General features: G+C 40.6%; 1 protein-coding gene across 5 annotated transcripts in view; it reads right to left on the bottom strand.

Annotated features, from left to right (window-relative positions):
- LOC120927002 (ras-related protein Rab-44-like) overlaps positions 1-24,168 on the bottom strand; it is a 136,773-nt gene that overhangs the window by 103,226 nt on the left and 9,379 nt on the right. For all 5 annotated transcript variants that reach the window (XR_005747018.1, XM_040337375.1, XM_040337374.1 and 2 more), the window contains 3 exons: positions 14,605-14,716; positions 3,197-3,368; positions 1,860-2,006 (listed from right to left, as the gene is read on the bottom strand). Coding sequence is in view for 4 of the 5 variants with exons in the window: in XM_040337375.1 (XP_040193309.1) it covers positions 1,860-2,006; positions 3,197-3,368; positions 14,605-14,716 (431 nt within the window). In the remaining variant the exon portion in view is untranslated. The remainder of the gene's footprint in view (positions 1-1,859; positions 2,007-3,196; positions 3,369-14,604; positions 14,717-24,168) is intronic.

Below are 24,168 nucleotides of genomic sequence, written 5' to 3'. Positions count from 1 at the left end.
AATAAAATAAACATATCACATTATTCTAGTTACTGGACTAAATATTATTATAAACTCAAATAAAAATACATTATATTATTTTTATAATAATAATAATCACCTCCATCATAATCACAATTCTTGTTTAAAGAGTTTGTTACACCAATATTTCATATTCCTTATATGTGCCTGCTGTACCATGTACTTGTATGAAAAAGTATCCTGTTCTCTTGGTATTGCTTCCTTTGTGGGAAATCCCTGATATTCCTGCCTGTCCCTCTGCTTTCCTTTTAAAAGCTGACCACACTTAGCAGGAGAGCACACCATGGTCAATTCAGTTCTCTAGCTATGCTAGAGGCTCTGATGAAGCAGTTTAGACATTAATGGCTGTGTGTTGAGTTATTTTGAGGGGACAGCAAATTTACACTGTTATACAAGCTGTACACTCACTACTTTACATTGTAGCAAAGTGTCATTTCTTCAGTGTTGTCACATGAAAAGATATAATAAAATAATTACAAAAATGTGAAGGGTGTACTCACTTTTGTGAGATACTTGTGTTTGTGTATATATACTGTATATATATATATATATATAAACATTTTTGGGGGTTCTAATGCCGCATACACACACCATCACTTTATGTGATGAAAAAAAACGACACTTTCTGTGAAGTAAAAAATGACGTTTTTGAAACTTCAATTTTCAAAGACGAAGTTGCCTACACACCATCGTTTTTCTCACAATGTTCTTGCAAAGTGAGGTTACGTTCCACCACGTTTTACCATTGAAGCTTGCTTCATAAGTAGCTTCTGGGCATGCGTGGATGCAAAAACGTCTTAGAAAACGACGTTTTTTGCTACACACGGTCAATTTCTGTGAAGTAAAAAGTGCACTTTTGAAAAACGACACATAAAATTGAAGCATGCTTGAATTTTTTTTGGTCGTTTTTTAACAAGACATAAAATGACGTTTTCCCCCACACACGGTCAATTAAAGTGACGTTTTTGATAACGTCATTTTTTTCCATCACATAAAGTGATGGTGTGTACGCGGCATTAGTCATTTTCTAGCAAAAAATACTGATTTTAACTTGTAAGCTACAGATGTCAGAAAAGGGCCTGGTCTTCAAGTGGTTATAATGTTTTTTTATATCTATACAAAAATGTTTTGCCTTTCATTTCTGTTTTTGACTGAATAGGTTGTTTTACAAGGTGAAGGTTTACATACACTTTAAAGTGATTCTAAAGGCTCAAGGTTTTTTACCTTCATTCATTTTTGCAGTGCCTCCCCCCCACCCAGCCCCCTATCCCTACTTGAGCCCCCTCCGATCCAGCGATGTTCACGACAGTATGGCTGGATGGGGACTCTCCCTCCTATTTGGCTGAGACAGCAGCAGGAGCCCATTGGCTACGACTGCTGTCAATCACAGCCAGTGAGCCAATGAGGGAGTAGGGGGCAAGGCCGAGCCACGGCTCTATGTGTCTTATTGATGTATAGAGCAGTGGCTCAGAAGTGAGCTTGCAGCTGTGCCCCCGGGGCAAACAGCTTTCCCTTGTGGGAGGTGCCAGGAGCGCCAGTGAGGGGCCCGAAAAGAAAAGGATCGGGGCTGCTGTGTGCAAAACCCCTGCAAAGAGCAGGTAAGTATAACGTGTTTGTTATTTTAGAAAAAAAAGCTTTAGTATTACTTTAATGATGATTACATAATCATATTTCCTGGAACAAATCATTTTCTTCCATGTTAAACAAAATGACATAGCATGTAGCGCCTATGGGAACACTTACCATTGATAGAAGCATTTTTGTGTACTTTCCACATGAAGTACACACTTTTTAAAAAAGTACAGATATAAAAACATACTTTTTACTTAGAAACTTACTTTTTCAACATAATCTCTAATGTCTCCTTTTCCTTTCTGGCGTCTTTGATTTGACTTGTCACCTTTGCCAGGAATTCTTCAAGATTCTCCAGTAAGCGAGGCTCCTCACAACTCAACTTGTTCCACAGTTTCCAGATTTCTGTCTCACTTGAATAATCAAGAAGAAATATATTTTTGATTTAGCCTAATTGTGATAAAGATTATTTTTTCTGAAGTATATTACATTTAAAAAAACTATTACTGCAACAAGAATAGAGTAAGCCATTTATATAACTTATCTAAAGCCATTCTTTTTTACATTTCGAATACTAACTAGGTACTATTACCTAATAGTAATGAATAGGTAAAACCCCCAACAAGTTTTTTTTTTTTTGCTGTCTCTTCCCTTTGCGAAAATTGTTCCTTCACTTCCCTGAACTTTCTGTCTTATATCAGTGTTTGTTTTCACTGACATCTGTAGCTGCAGACACTGTGAAGCAATTCAATCTCAGCATTCTCACCACAAGCACTGAATAATTTCTTGACTTCTATTAGAAGCTCATGCACTGCACCCCCCCCCCCATCCCCCAATCAGTGACACAGCAGCATTTTATTTATGTATTTATCTACATTTCTTTTATTTTAATGTAAGCATACGGAGCAGAATAAGCTGGGCTCTGTGTTTTTCGCTACACTGCATTAAATTCATTCTAGTATTAAAGTTTGCCACATTTTTTTGTGTTGGGATAGAAGATACTGACACAAAAAGGGGATTGGTCAAAAGTGTGTGAAACAAGTTCCGTCTCAATGGGTGCCCTTGTCATAGCAACCAATTAGAAAGTGAAAATGTAAAAGCTGATCGGCTGGTCTAGGGAACTGCACCAAATTAGACAAAGCTAAGACAAAGCTTGACACTTCTTATTAATTCACTCCATAATTTTTCTTCTGGCCAGTGGAGTCTGACTCTGCAATGTTTTCACCTCATATAGATATTGGCATAACCAAATTCGACCAGGCTTTTTAAAAACGAAATTTCAATTTTCCTCAGCCATACTGTAATTATTAAAGTAGGCAGCCAAAGTGTGGCAATGTTTTCATCTACTTAATTGACACTGATGATTTTTTTTTTCATCCTCTATTTATTAATCTTTGTACTTAAACTATGAATTTAAATAGCAAAATACAGAAAAAATGTATCTCCCGATGATGTATACTTTTTTGTAATTTTTGGGAGAATAATAAATAATAAATAATAAATGTATGACTCTTTTTGCATACTGTATGTACTGTACATATTATCCAAAGAAGATACAAACGAGGTGGTCAGATCTACAAATAAAATAAATAATGTTCCATACTCTTCAAAAATGTTCTTTGCCCCTAGTTGTTCCATGAAAGACTTAAATTGTTTCCTTTCTTCTGCATCTGCTTCCTCCAGTGATGGGAAAGTAGAAAACTCTGTGATCCTCTTTGTAGATTTTCTTTTTCTTTTCTGATTCCATTGATTGCTGCCTAAATGTATGTAATTTTCTGAAATAGGAAGACAGATTGAGGGCACAGTGTAGTGTCATCAATGAATTACTGTATATGAGGACATCACAATAAATAAAACTACCAGCATCCTTTTATGACCTCATAGATCCATGACCAGTGACACTTTCATATAAATTTGTCATAATAAAACGGCTTGTGCGTCATAACTTCAAAAAGATTCAAATATGTAGATAGTGAGCAGATATTAAACAGGCACAGGGGTAAAGGAAGAAAAACATTAAATTATTCTAGTAATAGACATACTGATGTTTCAAATTGCTAGGAAAAACATTCTTTAAAAGCTAAAGTAAGCTCCTTTTTTTTGTATATTTGTACTTATGTGAAACTCTAGCTTTTCTTCGGGAACCCCTCCCACCTGAAGCCCCCATATCTGTATAAATACCCTAAATCCTGAAGTCTTCAATCTGGTCATGTAACATCTCTCCTCTGAGACTCTTATGCCCCATACACACGAATGGTTTTCCCATTGGAAAAACTCGGATGAGAGCTTTTCTTCGGGAATCCCGACCGTGTGTATGCTCCATGAGACTTTTTCCCACAGGAAAACTGCCGGGGAAAAAAAAGAGAGCAGGATCTCTTTTTTCCCTCCAGGAAAAAAATTCTAGAGGGAAAACCGTTCGCCTGTATGCAATTTCAACACGCAAAAAAAACGTGCATGCTCAGAATCAAGTCGAAGCATGCTGGGAAGCATTGAACTTATTTTTTCTCGGCTCGTCGTAGTGTTTTTTTTAAGTCACCGCGTTTTTGAATGTCAGAATTTGGTGTGACCGCGTATACGCAAGACAAGCTTGAGCGGAATCCCCTCGGGAAAACCATTGTTTTTTTTTTCGACAAGAAAACCGGTCGTGTGTATGGGACATTACTCTTCCTCATCTGACAGTGTGTGGTCCTTAATCTTGTAGCATTTTCTTGTGAGTCCAAGGCAGTTTGATGATGTACCCCACCGGGGGGTTGGTCTTGATGCTCTGGGCTCACAGGAAGTGGGTTAGGGTATACAGGAAGTGGGTTGAATGATGCTGGGCATCATTCAACCCGGAAGAGGATCTACACTGTCCTTCACATTCTCCCCACTCTGAGATCCAGTGTCAGTACTATTCTGGATAAAATTCATAGGATGAATATTGCATCAAGAGCTGCATTTTTTATACCTCCACAAAGCAATTAATATTTTTCTGTGTTCCCTGTGGATTCCCACTAACATTCTGGCCTATTAAATGGTAGTAATAATGACAGAACCTGTGAGGAAATTTCCCCAGTTAGGCACGAGCAGACAGATGTTAGTAAAAATAGGTGGCTGAGACATGGTTTAACAGTCCCAACAGCCACCTGCCCCAAGTCTAATATTACAGCCTGACAGGTATATACACATTATGGGGTCATGATGCTTTGCTTTACAGCCATGGCATTTTAAACTTGGGCTGCAGAGTTTGACAGACAGGACCACCAGACAAACTTTCCCATTGAGATCAAGAGGTCGCACTGCAACTGCAAGCCAAACATTTGGCTCCCTGTTGCAGTGCAGTCCCACAATGTAAAATTTCTGCTCAGTAATGAAAACAAAGTTAAAAACAGGCCTCTTGAACGTCTATCAGCAACTGCTACACCACCCTATGAATTATGGTCCGCCACTGATCACTTTTCATACCGTATGGCTGAAAGAATCCTAATGCATCTAAGGCGGCCATAGATGGCAGGAACTAACCGAGAATTTTAATCATTTACTGGGCGGCACAGTGATGTACTAGGTGCTATATACGTACCTAAATAATAATAATTTACGTGCAGGCAAAATGTACCAAATTGATTGATTAATCAGCCAACCCCGTCCCCCTGCCAGGAGAATACAATGGCTCAGCGGGAGATATTCCCCTGTCAACACTGTCTTATTAGAGGTGAGTAAACCTGTGGTTGTAAGAAAAAAATTTGCTCCATGTATGGCCTACAAACAAAGAAAGGTTTGGCCAAAGAGTCATTGTTAATTTCTATGCATTTGGATCATTAAAAATCTTGCATAAGCATATTCACTTTTCTATATTCATTGACAGATTTTTTTTAGAAGCTTAGTGGTTAGAGATTTTGCATTGCATGGGCAGGATTTGCACTTCAACTTCCACCATGTACATGTTCAGCATGGAGCTTGTATATTCTCCCTTTGTTTGTGTGGTTTCCTACAGGATTCTTTGGTTTCCTCCCAGGAGTCAGGAACAATTAAGTACTGTCTATGATACTTCTTTTTGTATTTGCACTCGCATCCAAATTTTTAGAACAAGCTTTTGGGGTGTGCCTTCTTCTTCAAGGTCCAAGCAGTACAGCTTGGACCTTGAAGAAGGGGGCACACCCTTAAAATTTGGACGTTAGTGCAAATAAAAAATCATGGGCAGTGCTAGATTCGTGTTGCAATTACATTAATACGGGTCATCGAGGAGTCAAAAACCTATTTGAGTTTAGCCACATACAAAAAAATAGGCTCATCGACACTGAAGAAAAAGTCGAATTTACAAGGCCATAACAAAGCCATCATGTAATCACAATAGAGGTATCATCACCCTTCCTTAATATGAGGACTTGGTATGGCAAATATCAATCTGTTCACATCTAAGAAGCTGTAATAAAGTTTTCTTAAAATTATGGCAATGTAGACAGTTAAACTGAGGTATATTTAATTTAATTAATCTGGAACTTAATTTTTAACTCCTTAACAGTTTTCTAATAGCCACTCTTCCCCTCTGATGCTTTTCCCCGGAGCAAAAATTATTTAATGTTTCTAAATATTAATTTTCTGGCATTAACAAAAGAACAACAAAGTTGAGAAGAATTCCTAAAATCACTTTGCTCATTTCCCTTGTTATTATGCATCACTTAACATCTAAGCTAATACACACGATAGGGACAATAGGAAAAGACTGTAATCCTGTAGATGAAAGCATCCTTTGTGCTTTCGCTTTTAAGACCACGATTGATGTCCATGGAATAGAACTCTGCTTTAAATCCTACAGTCATGAGAAAATATTTTTCAAAAAAATCTTCATTGATGAATGCAGTTTATTGGGATGCTTTGTGGTATCATATAATGCATAGTAAAATTCACATTAAAATGAACACTTGTATCTATTACGAAGGACAAAGCTTCATTAACATTTTATAAAGCCCTGAGAATTCATTTAAAACATTTTTCTTTAGATGGTAGACCACTCTTATTGAACACAGTTTCTTTCCAATTTTGATTGCAAGACCACCAGTGTCTCACTCTTCTAAAGAGAACCACGTGCATGTTGACCTTTGATTTTCAAAGGCCAAAGTTATAGGGTGAGTGGCCATTTTGTGCTTCTTGGTGGTAGAATCATTTCACGTACATAGTAAGATGTAAAGATTGGCCACAGCTTTTTTTCTTTGGACTTTGTTTTCTTTGTGACTTTTTTTGTGAATATTATTATATGATTGCACATACACAAGTAGAAATTGATTTGTTTGACTTTTTTTGATGTTAAACTTTGGATGAATTCACACATGTGGTATTAAGTGTATTGTTTTACCATAATTCACTTTCGAATTGGTTTTGTGAGCGTGGAATTTGTTACACTTATATTTTACAGAAAGTCAGGCACTTTGTGTACTGCAGCTCGCCCTTATAATTATTTATATTTAATTTGTGAGCACAAGAGGCTTCACGGATTCATTTGTTAGAGACATAAATTAAACATTTAATTCACAAATCCACATTTGCATTTGGTTAAAAGGCATATTTTGGGTATTAGGATGTTTAGGATAACTTGTCACTTGCTATGAAGAGGTGCAAAACTGATATTGTGTGCGCTAATCACAGGTAAAACCTGGCATGCTGGTCATACCCAAGTTGATTGATCAATCAACTTGGTACATTCAGCCTGACCATACATGGTTATAATCAGTGTATAGCCTGCCTTACTCATTCATCATCATGTATACAATAAGCATGGTATACTAAACCCACACCTGCACTCAGAATCTATATATACGTTGCCTTCTTGAGAACGTTGTGGAACGGGGTTCCACAACACCTTTCAAATAATATTGTTCAGAGCTGGCAATAGTATTTCAAACTCTGCCTCTATATAGAAATACTTTGACACAATGTGCAGCTTCCACATATATTATGGTCAAAGAGACACTGTCACCAGAACAATCATTTCAACAAAAATCTTTCCATAAAATTCAGTATGTATTTAGGGTATTTTCAATCTATACCTGTAAAAGCCTCTTTCATCCAAAACGCCTAAGACAGCTGCTGGGTATCACCATCTTGGACATGATGTCAGCAGCCCCAGCAGAGCAGCTATTTCAAGTCTATGTAGCAACCCGGAGGTGTGAGAGGAACCCCCAGTGGCAAGGTGGGCTAACATTTTCTCAAGGCTGGATCCAATGCTGAAAAGTGGGGGATGTGTAACAGGGTGCCAATCACTTTAAGGACTTAGTGTCGGTTCACACTTGTGCGATCTCAGACATTGCATATGATTTGCACCGCACAGCTGTGCAGCTCACCTTCAATGTCTGTGTGATGTAAATTCAGCCCTACAAATTGTAGGGCTGAATTTGCATCGCATTCGGTCCAGCAACCTGTGCTTTTTGCAGAAACAATAGTATTGCTAACAGCAGCAGCAGCCTCAGCGATCCTTTTGATGCTTTCCGAGGATGTCCGCAAATTTTTTTCATCAGAGTCTGCAGCAACAGAGTCACCTCTGGTACTGCATTCCAAGTATCACCTCCCCTCCTTCCAGGCTCTTGTGCTCTATGAGTCTCCCTGACCTAGACATGCTGCTTCTTGTGTTGCATGTGCATCAAGCACATGCAAAGGCCTTTTAGGTTCTAGGCCTAATCACCCAGCTGCACATCACACACCCTCCCCAGGCTTGAGCCCAGGGGCATTAGATCTTTCACAAGGTTCACAACATATATTTATACTCTCCCCTAGCATGCACCAGTGTCAACAAACCTCCTACTGTTTGGCCAGGGGAAACATAAATATTCTTTACAGAGTATTACTGTGGCATCTCACTCTAATTCTAGAGGTACCCATAACACCTACTGGCAGCAGAAAGTAACAACATCAACACTGAGGTTAGGGGGAAACCAAATAAGTAAACAGACTATAAATCAGCTTGGACCTTCTACCACCCAGCAAGACCACATTTAGCCACAAGTCATCCCTGCTTAGGCCAGGGTGGCTACATTTAACTAAAGGCAAAACTTTTTGTCTAGATTTGGGTAGAGTCTACAGGGGTTACAACCACTTTCAGGTTTGACTGCTGTCTGTGTCAGGATTAGGGAGATTCATTCTCGGTAGCTGTGCTATTCTAAATCTTACTAATGTCACCTGGAAGGGGAAATCTTCAAATTTAAACACTTATTCCCATGGCAGTTGTTTAAAGTGGATGTAAACCCGCTCTCATCCCTTCTAAACTACTGTCATAGTGCTGATCTATAAGGATATACATGCCTCCTGTCAAATGTCTCCACCCTATCTGTTATAAGAACTGAAAAACAGCAGATTCTGTGGGTGGATCTGTTGTCTGGAGCTCGGTGGGTGGAGTCGTGATGTCAGTAGACTCTCCGCCCACCTCTACCCTCCCCCTGTCAACATGCATTTTGTTTTGTGTATTACTTACACTGAATTCTGCTATGATCACTAACATCCAGTCAAAATGCAGAAAAGTAATCACATGACTTCAGAAAAAGAGTGGGGGTGGGAATTAAAAAATAATGCCTGTTTCAAGCTAGTGCATGAGATATGTAAATAACCTGTCACTCACAGCAAGGGGGCGGAACGGACTAAGGTTTTTCTCTGTTAGTCCGTTTTATATTACTGAACAATAAAAGAGGATTGCTCAGAGCTGGATTAACTATTTGTGGCAAGACTGGGCACAGATGATAGGAAATCTTTTACTCTACATTGTGACAGTAAAAAAATAAATATTAATTAACTAAGACCTGTTTTAATTGAAAGTATATCCATAGGCGTGCGCTCAGGATGTGACGGATGTGCCTGGGCACACCCTACTCACTCCGTGCAGTGCAGATTCCTCCTTGTCCTCAGCCCTGAGGCGCTGTAGGAGCAGTGAATACACTGCTTATAAAGCGCCCCTGCCCATTGAAATCAATGGGCAGTGTCGCCGAACCGCCGGCAAAGTGCCGCTGCTGCTAACAATTTTTTGGCCGCTAGCGGGGTTAAAAGCACCCCGCCAGCAGCCGAATAGCGCCACGAAAACAACTGTAAATCGGCGCTACAGCCCCACCGCCCCAGTGTGAAAGGGGTCTAAATGTGATGTCTGTATTTGTTTCCTTTTTTTCTTTTCATCTGGTGATCTGGCCAGTAAGTCTGTTATATTTCAGCTTCCTTTACCAGACCAAGCTGTCCATCAAAAGTGGCAGTTGAGGGTTGAGAATCATTTAAAGGGCTTGTAAACCTTCAAGGTCTTTTACCTCAATGCATCCTATGCAGCAAGCCCCCCTCAGCCCCCCTTTTACTTATTTGAACCCAATTATTCCAGTGACAGGGATGAATCCAGCAGCTGCAGCCACTCTCTCGGGTCCTCATTGCATAGATTGATAGTAGCAGGAGCCATTGGCTCCCGCTGCTGTCAATCAAATCCAGTGACACGCCAGGGGCGGGGCTATGTCCGGCTGTCTGGGTCAATGGACGCAAGTGCCCCAATGGAATGCAGCTCTCCGTGGTGGCACTCGATGCAGGGAGGGGCCAGGAGCGCCACGGGGGACCCGAGAAGAGGAGGATTGGGACCACTCTGTCCAAAACCCTTGCACAGAGGTGGAGCCCCAAAACTTTGTAGAGCTTTGGGTCCTTACTTCTACATATTACCTGGTATCCAGGCCTCATTACATAGCTCCCAACTGTCCTGATTTCCAAGGACTGTCCCTAATTTGGAACAAAGTACCTCTGTCCCTCTTTCTTCCTCACGTGTCCCTCATTTTGGTCTGATCTATATAGTTGTAAGAAAAATGCACTTTTTTATCTTTCAAAAAGTGTTATACAGCAGGGGCTGCCCATCTATTAAAGGCACACGGGCGTCGCCTCCCCTATCCATGCGTCCGGCCACTTTAAGGACATTGATGCATTAATTCCAAGAGGGGGGCTGTTTTTTTGAAACACCAATTAGAGCAGATTAGAGGCTTTAATACGCTTCAATATAGGGTGGGTTCGGGTCACAGAGAGTGCACTCTTAGCCCACCCAAGTGTGTTACAACAGGGAATTAATATTTGCTGTTGTAACACTGATCCTCTTCCCGGCCAATCAGGAAGCAGGTTTTTAAAGGACAGGCAATCCTATTGGATGCCTAGGAGGAAGACTGGAGGAGCTGGAAGCCACCATGGAGGAGAGAACCATGCTGCCTGCCAGCCACCATCCATCACGATGGAGTAAGTGGGGGGTGGGTGTTGCTCGGAGTGGGGGGGGGGTGGCTGGTTGTTTGCCGCTTCCCCTCCCCGGAAAAAAAACAACAGTCGGACTCGCCACTGTGTTCAACCTTTCATGAAAGTTCTACATTACTGCCTTAGTAAGTTTCAAAATAAAGGAATAGTATTGGTAAAAAACAAAACAAAATAACAAAACACTTGTGGGTTTAACTAATTATTTGGCAGGGGGTGTGTCCTATGCATACATACGTTTGCTAATAGGTGTCCTTCGTTCCTATCTCAAAAAGTTTAGAGGTATGTCATTATTAGTTTCAGCTGTGCACAGGTCTATATATATGAGCTGACTGATGCTCAGGATTCTCTCTCTTGTACTCTCTGCTATAGGAGCCTGCTTCTGGGTGCAATAGCTGAGTGCTGACAGAAAAATAAAAAGGTACAGGTGTGCTTTTTTGTTTAGGGGAACCCATTAATGCCCACTCTGTTAGTCATCCTTGGTGCATCAAGTGCCCGCTGCACTCCTCTGCCTGCAAATGATCCCCACACTTCTGTTCCATCAGCATCCCCTGCACTCCTATCACTGTGCCTCCAGAGACTTAGTCCCCTCTGTGACCCCAATGACCCCTCTGCCATTGACCTCCAAGAATTGTGGGATTGTTTTTTGGGGGGTTAAAATACAACTGACCTCCAAGGATTGTGGGATTGTTTTTTGGGGGGTTAAAATGCAACTAACCACCAATGGTTTTTGGATTGTTTTGGAGGGTTTAAAGCGTCTTGGGTTTATTCATCTAGCCCAGTGGTCATCAACCCTGTCCTCAGAGCCCACGAACAGGCCAGGTTTGCAAGATAACTGAAATACATGACAGGTGATATCATTTGCTGCTCAGTGATTGCAGTATTCTAGTCTGCATCTCCCCAAGGAAATACATAAAACGTTCCTGATGACGCAAACGGAACCGTGAAACGTGTAGAGGCTGCTAGGGGATTTTCGTCATTTCCTGTCTGCCATACGAGAACGAGGAGTAAGGCACACGGCGACAGAGGACACACAGCGGCGGAATAGCCGATATCACCCTCCCTGGATCAGCTTGGTGCCGGCGTAACGGCACTGTAAAATGTGAGTTTAAAACTGTTGTTTTGAACCTTTTTTAATAAATAGTGGTAACATACTATACCATGATGGCTATTCATTTTTCATGAGACATATTAGAGCCAAACATTCCACCATACTGTTGGGAAAGGCTGCTGGTGGATCTATTCCAACGGAGTGGTTATCCTGTAATGAACCAAAGGCACACAGACACATCCATCTGGTGAGTGGCCATTTTTACTAGGTAGTGGTGGCAAGCACTGGGTGGAAGTAGAAACACCGAACCACGAAATAAGAACAGCAGCAAAAGGAGTGATCACTCGGGACATTCATTTATATTTGTCATTTTATATCAATTATTTGTCATTGTATATCAAATGCTTATATTTTTTGCACATTGCACTTTATGGATTTAGTGGAATACGTTGGAAGATAGCTTATGCACTTATTGCTGTTGGTTTATATGTTTATTATTTGCATTTGCACTTTGCTGTTAAATTTTTGGTAAAAATGTAGAACATTGCACAGGTTTTTGCCATCTACACCTGGTTGATTCATTAATTGACATTTTTGGGAATATTGCACATTGGGATTTAGACGACCTTTTGATATATTTGATTTGTTTGGCACGTTATATTAATTAAGTAGCATGCATTGGGAACACTAGCTGCTAGGATTTCTCACAAGGAGCAGGATATATTCACCCACATATCTATATATGTTTTTGACACAATAAGATATTATTTAATTGGGTATAGTAATCAGTGCAATCCACAACTGGTTATAATACATAAAACCTGAACTGTTAGTGGGTCCTGAGGACAGGGTTAAGGACCACTGATTTAGCCATTACACGCAATGGCAAAATTCAGTGCAATGTAATTTCATGCTACAGGGAACTTTCCACCACTAATAATGGAATTTGGATTCAGTGGGTGAATTATGAAGCATAAGCACACCTTAACCAACTCAATACCAGCATGCTTATTTACAGGTAGATATGTGCATTCCCGTTCGTACGAATGTTATTTTCGTACGAAAATGTTAATTTTCGTACCCGCAGAATAATGTGTACATACGAAAAAATTAAAGCACCAAAATACAAAAACGACAGGATTACGAATGAGCCGCATAACGAACAACCGCAAATACGAACAAACGATCTGACGAAAATACGACAAAACGAAAACGGCAAAAGAATGAAAATGACATCTATAACAAAAGATTTGCATTCTGTATCCTGTCTGAATCCCCTCTTTGCTCGCATCCTCAGCCGCATGCTCACACGACATCCACAACAAAAGATTTGCATTCTGTATCCTGTTTGAATCCCCTCTCTGCTCGTATCCTCAGCTGTATGTTCACACGACATCCACAACAAAAGATTTGCACTCTGTATCTTGTTTGAATCCCTTCCCTGTTCGCACCCTCAGTCGTATGCTCACACGACATCCACAACAAAAGACCCGCACCCTGTATTTTGAATTCCTTTTTTCTGTTCGTATTTTGGATTCAACAGAATGCAAATCTTTTGCCACAGATGTCACACAAACACACGACCGAAAACACCAAAAGAAAAAGAACCCAAAACACAGAATGCAAATGCCTTGCCACAGATGTAATTTTCTTTTTTTTGAATGGGCAGTGAGTGTAGTTAGTAAAGCAGCTTCTCTTTTGTGCTGAGTAGTACAGTAAAGCCAAATAAACTTTTCTGTGGATTTTCATCTGAAGGGAGATCAGTTGGCCAGACTTTTGAACCCAAAAATGGTTTTCTGATGGAGTTTAAAAACAAACAAATTTTCTGAGAACGAACGGAAAACGATCATTTTTATGTTTGTTGTTAAAAAAGTCTGACCAAGTGTATGGGGCTTAACAATCGTTAATATGGATGAGCCGCGTGTTGAAAGTGCCGCGAATCCCGCGATATATTTACGAAAGTACAAAATGACGAAAATCCTTTTTCTGTTCGTATCTTCAGTCGCATGCCCACATGACATCCACAACAAATTGTCATAGATGTCACACGAACACACGACCGAAAACACGAACAGAAAAAGGAATCCAAAACACAGAATGAAAATTCACAAAAATTATTGTCTAAGAAGTAACGAACATGAATTAAACAGAATAACGAACCATCCCGCATGTATGAAAATAAAACGGTAACGAAAATACGAAACGATCGGAATACGAAAAAATCTCGTCGTACGAAAAACGAACGGGAACAAACAGGAAAACGGGCGTCTTACGAAAAACGAACGGAAACGAACCTACGGAACGATACGAAACAGAACAAAAAAAAACGAAAAAAAATTCTGTGTCTATTTACAGGTATTTCCAATAAATTGTGGCAAAATTAAAATCATCTTAGGCTGTGTACTTTCAGAAAGAAGTCACATGTACTGTACTTGTCTGGCGTTATGTTGTACAACAGAAAGTAAGGTTTATTTTTTATTTTTATTATAGTCTTTTCTTTTTTATATGCTAAAAAAAATAAAACACCCATTAGTTATTAAAGACCACAAAAAGAAAGCTCTATATGCCTGAAAAATTTATTAAATACATTTGAGTAGTGTTGCATGACTGAGTAATCATCAGTCAAATTATGACAACACTGAAAACTAAAAAAATGGCTGAAAATGTTAAGGGAGGGATGACATGCTGGTATTGAGGTGGAATTGGAGCTCAGTATTAAAACAACATTTTTTTTTTTTACTTACTTAGTCCTGAAGTGAATTCTTCAAAAGTCAAGTATTCTTTCCCATCAGTACTAAGCTCATCAAAGAGAATCTCCAACTCATCCACACTGCAGAAAACAACTCCACTGACTTTCTGAAAGAAAAAACTAACCAGTTAATAAAATGACATACACAAATGTATGTAGGAGTGTATTATATTAGGAAAAATATGAGAGTTTGCTACCTGTGCTCTGAGTTTGATGTATAATTACATAGTTGATAAGGCTGAAGAAAAAAAAAAAGAAACCGGTTTATCCAGCTCAACTCAAAGGGATGGTAAAGGTTCGTCTTTTATTTTCTAAATTGGTGGAAAGTCATTTAGAACAGCTTACTGAACAGCTTACTGAGGAGGAACAGGAAGTCTGAAATTCAGACAAAGAAAACAAAGAAAAAACATTTAGAAGGGAAATGGAAGGAAAAGGTTGGTGAACCAACAATGCACTAGCTTAAAGTGACCTATTTAGAAAATAAAAAAAACGAACCTTTACAACCCCTTAACCTCCCTGGCGGTATGATTATTTCAGGAAAAAAAGTGCTGAAAGCGGTACCATTATTTGCAAGGAAATTTGGTGTTTTATACCGTAGGCCTGTAATTCTTAGGAATAACTCACTTAAATCTGTCCAAACAAGAGTCTAGTAGGCATACCGGGTATGACATTTTTTTAAAAACAAAATTATAAATTATAATATAATAAATAATTATAAATAATTATAACAAATAATAATATAATTATAATAAAAAGTATTCAATAATGTAATCAACTCAAAATCACTGAAATTTGCTCAGTTGCAGAATTGTCGCTGTCATTACTTACTTATTTTTTTATGACGAATTTCCCCACAAATCGCTATCGCACAATTCTGCAAGTGATTATAATTTCTCATCGCTGTTTTCTAGTTGTGGATTCAGCGAGGCGAGCCCGAGTCTGACGCGGAGTTACCAATCGCAGCACAGAAATTTAACCCCGAGTCAGACTCGGGAATACCGCCAGGGGGGTTAAGTGTGTATTCTGTTCCTGAGGTAGACACCTAAAAGTTTTGTCAACGCTCTCAGCTTGTAACACTTCCCGGGGGAGGGAGTTCCATATTTTTAACTGCTCTAACAGTAAAGAACCCTTTCTGCAAAATAAGGTTAAACAATTGTGGCCGTGCGTCCTCTTCAAGGACCTAAAAGCCAACAACAGAGTGAAAAACAGATCAGGAAAAAATGCAAAGGTGTATTTCCAGCGTGTTGGAATGTACCGTACTTAAAGGGACTTTGAGGTAGTTTCCTGCCAAATAATTTGATGAAATAAAAAAATAAACGTGACTCTGTGCCAAACTAAAAAATGTGGTAAAAAAAATGGAAATTGAGAAGAAGCTGCTATGTGTGTGAAAACACTAAAGCAAAAAACAATAAATAGGGGGCTCTATACTCAAAATGTATACACGTGACCGGAAGTTACTCCTCAATGCACAAACTTCCTATGGTGGCATGGCAGAGTGGAGGAGGTAAAGTACTTGACCTACGCAGACCACGTATCCTCATGAAGAATTACAAAGGATCCCAGAAATAAAGTGCTTATTGACCTGGTTGATTGGTCATAATGGTCCGGTGAGTGTTACTCCATTAGAGAACACTGGTGTGTCAATTTTGTGTATGGTGGAGGTGCACTAGTGTTTCAACACTGAAGAATCAAGTACGTTGAAATTATGCGCTTTATTATATGATGCACTTTACTTATTGTATATTGTTTGTAGTATGTTTGTTTAGTATGCATTCATTCACGTTATCACATAGTTTGGGCACTGCAATTTAATGTCGGATACACATTTTGAGTATAGCGCCCCCTATTTATTGTTTTTAGCATTTGATGAAATAGCATGGGAATACTGTGTATATTAAAGCATCAGTAAACCTAACGTACACATAAATGAACAACAAAAATTATTTATGTATTTGTGAATGTCTCAATGTACATAATTTGAAATACTGCCTCCTTTGCATTTAAAAATGTGCAGATAGGTTAATAGTGTATGAAGAAGGAGCATAGTTATCATTAAAAAAATGAAACCCCAAAAATCTTGCAATTCCGCCAGGCAAATCAGCTGGAAGATAAGGAATATCAATCAATTGGCCCAAGCGCTGAATCTGACAGATTGGTTTTCTTATCAAGAGAACAACATAAAAACCTGAGCACTAAAGAGAGGCGCTCAGTGCTAGACTCTCACCTATGCTTTCTATAAAGACAGTAAAGCACAGTCAAACACAAGGCCCACGGGCTAAATCCGTCCCTCCAGGTAATTTCATGTGGCCCTCGCACCTCCAGCCAACCTCTGGTCCTCCTCCAGACCCATAAGCCTCGTACACACGATCGGATATCTGATGGAATCTAATCCGATGGATTTTTTGGGCGGATATCCGATGAAGCTGACTTTTATCAGTCTTGCCTACACACCATCAGTCAAAAATCTGACCGTGTCCAAACGTGGTGATTGTAAAACACTACGACGTGCTGAGAAAAATGAAGTTCAATGCTTTCAAGCATGCGTTGACTTGATTCTGAGCATGCGTGGATTTTTGACCCATGGACTTCCACACAGACGATCATTTTTTTTTCTATCGTTTTTTTATCCATAGGAAAATTTAAAACATGTTCTATTGGTCTTAAATCGTCGGTCTTAAATCGTTGCCAAAATCGGGACTGCCAGCGGGAGTGAAATCGTGCGAGTTCATCTGAACTCGCACGGCTTCACTCCCGCAGCCCAGTGTGAACCAGGGCAAAGGGAAACTTTTTGGTTGCTATGGACAATCTACAGTTTCCAGGCAGAAAAAAATGTATTGATAATATAAAAGTACATGCAGGACACTAGGCAGACCACTAGGGACAAATGGGATGTGTAATTATTTTATGCAGTACTGTAATCTGTAAGATTACGGTATACTGTGTGTGTACTGTGTTTTTACTTTTTTAAATTTGGTGCCGATCTCCGCCCCCATGCGTCGTAACGTCGCAGGGAACAGAGATCGGTGGCACTCGGGCACTGTGTGAATTGAGCAGGGAGACATTGCAGGATCCAGGGACAAGGTAAGTAACTCTACCTGTATCCTGCGATGCGATCCCAAGTCTAGCTCAGGGTTACCGCTATTAGTACTGAAATTTCACCCTGAGCCAGACTCGGGATTACCACCAGGGAGGTTAAAATACTGACACTAAAAGTGTGCTGCTCTCAACCATGGAGGAGGGTATCCACCTGTGTGAAGACAAAAGAGGGGAAAGGGACAGATTGCTCTGGTGTAGTATGTCAATGTAAGCCTTTATTGAAACAATGTTAAAAGATCCTACTCTCAAGAGTAGATGCAACAGGAGCAATTAAGGGCAAAACCGTGTGCCGCTGTCAATGCACTGTCCCAAGCCACTCAAGGGATACGTCCATAACCCAGCATTCAGATCACTGAGAATGTGCTGGTTCTTCCTAGGTGCTGAGGCACTACCTAATGTCCCAGTGGCAAAAAGGTCCACCACACCGATGACACCACCAGAGGATCCAGGTCGCAACAGGGTGTGTTTCAGTTGACCAGCTGGCGCTGTCTGTCCCTTCGGCCTCTTTTGATTTTTTTGTCACTAGCTGTGAATGTTGGCAGTGGCTTAGATAGCAGTCACTATAATTTTATAGTTTTGAAAATATTCATCCAGTCACCAACAGAAATATCCATGAACATTTGGGATGATACCTTAGACCAGGGCTCTCCAAACTGTGGCCCAGGGGGCGGATATGGACCTTTGCTTGCATTTATTTGGCCCTTGGGACACAATCCCACACCAATGATGGGGAATGATTCCTCCCACGCACACCAATGATGGGGAATGATTCCTCCCACTCACACCAATGACAGGGTACTATTCCTCCCACTGACACCAATGGTCACTCCGGCCCCCTTTAAGTCTGAAGAACAGTAAACCGGCCCTTTGTTTAGAAAGTTTTGAGACCCCTGCCTTAGACTTACATGTTTGTGATTCAGGCAAAATTAGTAACACAATAGTGTTTTCTTCTTGGGCAGAACAGGCTTACTGCAATGTACGTGTCATGGGTTGTACAGTAAATTACACAGTAGTTAAGAAAATTAGATAGTATTACTGTATAATTAATACTACAGTAAATGATTACCATATTACAATAATTGTATAGAGAATGCATATGCTATTGTGCTAGCTACTTTCAGAAAGCTTCACAACATACATACGTGGCTTATGAAATGATTACATTTCTTCATAATCATCCACATAAGGCATTTATGAATTTTGTGGTGAAAGGACCATATACTGCTTTGCTTTCACTTGTCAGGTACTGCGGAATGTTACAAACACGCCTACTGTAGATTTCATTAGTGAAGCACTTTGACAGTTTTAAGCAGGGAACTCTGGAACATTATTTGCACTGTAATAAAGACAATACAAAATGCCTGGAAAATAAAATACCAAAAGAATGTGCGCATCTTAAAAGGTCTTGCATAATGAAAATTAACTTTATAATATAAATATAAAGTGAGATTTTATAGAAGGTTCACATATTGCAATTAGTGGGCCAGATTCACCAAAGAGATACGACGGCGTTTCTCCTGATACGCCATCGTATCTCTGTTTCTATCTATGCGACTGATTCATAGAATCAGTTACGCATAGATAGCCAGAAGATCCGACAGGTGTAATTGTTTTACACTGTCGGATCTTAGGATGCAGTACCGCGGCCGCCGCTGGGGGGAGTTTGCGTCGTAAACCAGCGGCGGGTATGCAAATTAGGAGTTACGGCGATCCACGAAGATTTTTCCCGTTGTTACGGCGTCGCAAGTGTTAGATTTCCGTCGCAAAGATAGTGCACCTTTAACATGGTGTAAAAGTACTCCACCATGTTAAAGTATGCCTGTCTTTCCCGCGCCGCTTTTGAATTTTTTTTAAATCTTTTATTTTTCCCGGCGTTAATCTTTTTTCACGTTGCGACTCACAAAACGTTGGCGCGTCGTAATTTCGCGCAAAGCACGTCGGGAAATTTGCGACGGGAGCATGCGCAGTACGTCCGGCGCGGGAGCGCGCCTAATTTAAATGGTACCCGCCCCATTTGAATTGGGCCGCCTTGCGCCGGACCTGTTTACGATACACCACCGCAAATTTCCAGGTAAGTGCTTTGTGGATCGGGCACTAAATCGGAAAAATTGCAGCGGTGTAACGTAAACCGGTTACGTTACGCTGCGCCCGCTCTACGTGAATCTGGCCCAGTATGTCCAACAGCAGGGTCCACAATATGCTCCCAGGGGTGGACCAAAAACCCTTATCCTATTTAATGCAATTTTGGATATATGAACAAAAACATAAACATATATAAAAAAGTATAGATCTGAAAACACACACACACACACAGATATATATTCTGAATATATAAAATTTACTTGAACATGAGAAATGGAGGGAACACTTGAAATTCCTATGGATTTTGTTCTCTGTGTTGTAAAGGGATATTTTTTGGGGTTATACTTTTCTATTTTCTGTTACTGCAGTGGGCTCCCAGTCCCCCTTTTGATTTTGCTATATATGTTAGGCGATGATTGGAGCCCACCTGACTGATTGATGTGCATTTGGCCTAGAACAACATACAACTCCCATTTTGAAACTATTATTACATAAATATATCTATATATATATATGTGAAAAAAGGGTATACAGCACATGCAACTATAGTAGCTGATGCACGCAACCAGAGCCCTGTCTTCCAAGCTCAATATGTAGCAGGAATGCAAAACAGGGGTTTGCGGGCTTGTGGCATACATAGAGTATATTTAAAGTGTTTCTAAGGGTAACTTTTTTTAATAACACATATGTTATACTTATCTGCTTTATGTAATGGTTTTGCACAGAGCAACCCTGATCCTCCTCTTCTGAGGTCCTCCGCTGGCTCTTCTGGCTCCTCCCTCCTGCCCCCATAGCAAGCCGCTTGCTTTGGGTGCACTTGTGCGTGCTCGCTCTCGAGCTGGCTCTGTGTGCCCATTGATACACAGAGCACAGTTCTGCCCCACTCTCTCCTCACTGGCTGCGATTGACAGCATCAGGAGCCAATGGCTGTCCAGTGACAAGAGAAAGAGAGCAAAGAGAGCCGCTGCTCTCGTGCGCGGCACTGGGTCAAGATCGGACTCGGGTAAGTATAAGGGGGGACTGGGAGGTGGAGCTGCAAGCAGAAGGGTTTTTACGTTAAAGTCGTTGTAAACCCTGACATATATCCAGAGACTCCATTGACTCTGCTGGGAAAAAAATATGCCGTTGCTACTGGGGATGTCTGCTAGAGAATTCTAACACAGGCATTTCTGTCTCAATTTAATGACCCTCTGTGTGGTGGGGATGTATGAAGTTCTGGAGTTCTGCTGAAATCCTGAACATCTGCAACCCTAACCCTCTCTCCCATAGACTGTGAGTAAGGCCCCTTTCACATGGGGGAGAATCCATCCAATCGAATCCACCTGCTCAGTGGGGGATCTCTCCACTGATCCCTGCTGAGCAGGAGGATGACAGGTCCGTGTCTGCTCTGCTATGCATGCTATGAGTGGACACAGCCCGCTGTTCTCTATGGAGCAGTCGGATGGAAACGCACTACATGTCCGCTTCCATCTGATTGTTATCCGATCCACTAGATGGATGGTGAACGTATCCCCATCCATCTGTTTTTAGCTGACTGGATTGGATGCCGGCGAGTGACAGCGGACACATGTCTGCATACATCTGCCGCCCCATAGAGAACAATGCGTGGTCTGAACGGGTCCGCCTGAAAAATGGGCAGGTGGACCCTCTCGGTCCACCGGTGTGAAATAGGCCTAATAAATAATTCTTTGTTATACCTAAAAGTGACTGGCGCCCATCTGTCTACATGTCCCACTGGGATTGATTCATTAAAACTGGAAAGTGCAAAATCTGGTGCAGATGTGCATGGTAACCAATCAGCTTCTAACTTCAGCTTGTTCAGTTTTAAGAAACAAAACAAAAACTGGAAGCTGCATGGACGTGCGCACAGGGTGTGCCAGGTGTGCCTTTGCACACCCCAATCATCCTGTGTGGTGCAGATTCCCCCTGTTTAGACCCCTGATATTTCACCAAAGCCCCCCAATGAGGCTCCTAAAAATAAAAAAATTTAAATAGTAAAATATATATATTTTTTTTTAAATAATAAAAAACATAATAATAAAAATAAAAACTACAGACACTGTCCATTGCTCTGACACCAATCTCTTCCCTTCTGACACCGTCCATTCTTCTACTGATACTGTCAGTATATATACAGTACACATGCACACACACACACGTATGTGTGTTTGAGCTTTGGGGTGCACACACTAATGCAATAGGCTGTTACCTACCTACCTATGGGAAACTGATTGCTTTCTATGTAGAGCTGCACCAGATTTTGCACTTTCCAGTTTTAGTCAATCAACCCCACTATGCATAAGTTATCTACCCCTGGGGTAAATTTCAGCCCAGCCTGCCTCTGGGGGTACCTTTATGTTGCCAGAAGGCACTACATAAGTGATTATATTAATCACGACTGACAAAAGGACAAATCAGAGTAATTGATGACACTATTCAATTAATCTGGTTTACCAAGATACAGTATATCTGCATACAATGATACCTTGAGGCTGGGCAGATGAGCAAACGCTATACTTGCAGAATTTAGCATTCTCCCGTGATGTGCATGCACAGGCTTCAGCGTATATATGCAGAATTTATTAACAAGAGTGGTTTGCTATGTAATGTACTCTCTAACATAAGCCAGACCATCACAAGCATAAAATAAGCAGGTGATTTGTCTCTATGGTTTTTGTGTCTATCTAAGAGCTGTTAGCAATTTTAGATGTCCATATCAACGTTTAACATTGCAAAGTTCATACTATTAATATTATACTATAGCTTAGATGTATGTTTTTATTGTATGTACAATTTCCTGCACTTATAAAAGAAGATGTATACAAAGCGATATAGCCTATAGCAGCAAATCTGCAATTGATTGCTTATAGAACAAAAGGTTACAAATTGAATTACTTCACCTTCTATAAATGTTTTACTCTTTGCTCTATGACATAAGCTGTTTTATCAGTTATTTCATAATAAGTCGCAGTACTTATGTATTGTATTGCTGCACCTTCCTCCTGAGGAAAAGGACAACTGTCAATACAAGAGTGTAGACTTAAGCCTCATACACACGATCGGATTTTCTGTGGACAAAGCGTAGGACTTTTGTCCGAAGGGCGTTGGCCAGGAACTTGTCTTGCATACAAATGGCAAAGAATTGTCGGCCAACAAACACAACACTACGTGTTTTTTCAGCTCTTTAGAGCCACCCTTTGGGCAACTTCTGCTAATATTGTGTTATGGTAAGCATTACTTCCGAGAATGCGTATTTGTATATATATATACAAACAGTCGGATTTTCCGACAACAGGCTGTCATCACACAATTCCCATCAAATAATCGCATGGTGTGGTGTACGAGGCTTTACTCCAGCAGCCAGGTGCCAAATCAATTCCTGTGTTCATTCATTCTGCTTTTATGCAGATTGTTATATATGAATATGGAGGTGCAATTAAAGTATTTCAAAAGGCAACACTTTTTTTTGCTTTATTGTGGAGAAAGTTGGATTAACTATGGGGATTCGCTTTTTTACTATATATTTGCCATTCGGGAGATTGACCTTCACTTCCTGCCCCAGAGACTAAACAGTGATATCACCTTTTCCTCCTCTTGAACATTTGTCACTGGAAAATGTTTCTACTTTTGAATATTTTAAAGCTTTCCTTCTCCCTATGTTCTGTCCCAGTCACAATGGTCAGGACATACAGTATGCGGCAGAGGGGTGAATCTTATCAGCTGGGACACAGCCAGTAATATAAATGATGTAGGGGTTTTGACACCTCTCTACTGTAGGCAAAGATAAAACAAGTTTTAGCTTTAGATAAACTTTAAAGCAGAACTAAACTCACTTAGCCAACATTAACTATTTGTATTCCTTATGCTGCCAGGATTAGTAAATCGGTAGGAAGGTATATTATATTTACTTGTTTTTAAACTTTTTTTTCACAGTTCTTCAGTTGCCTCCAGGTTTCTGGCCTAGGCCTAACTTATGTCATGCATGCCAGGAATCTTCATGGGCATTTTTTTTCTTTTGTCTGGAGGAGGGCTTTCTAAGCTAAGCACACCCTCCTGTCTGCAAGCCTGGGAGTGGCTCAGGGTAGAAACTGGTGACTCACAGGCAGCATCACTGAGACCTCCCTCTTCTTTCTAGAGTTTGCTGAAAAGTTATGGAAAGAGAGGAGGAGAGGAGAAGTGGAGGAGAGCTGCCTGGGGTGTTTTAGGGAGCCCTGACCAATCCCCAACCTGGATTGGCAGGGGGCAGGCCTCCTTATATACCTAGGGTCAGCCCAGCTGGAGATGAGTTGTTGGGTGGAAGAGCTAGAGTGAGAAAGTGTGGAGACAGTCTGGGCCTTTGGGGGAGCTCCCCTGTCTGGGGGGGTGACTTGGGCCTAGGCTC

The sequence above is a fragment of the Rana temporaria genome, chromosome 2 (assembly GCF_905171775.1).
Source record: "Rana temporaria chromosome 2, aRanTem1.1, whole genome shotgun sequence".
NCBI classification, from domain to species: Eukaryota; Metazoa; Chordata; class Amphibia; order Anura; family Ranidae; genus Rana; species Rana temporaria.
The sequence above is the reverse complement of the archived record's forward strand: the minus strand, read 5'-3'. Positions and strand labels throughout refer to the sequence as shown.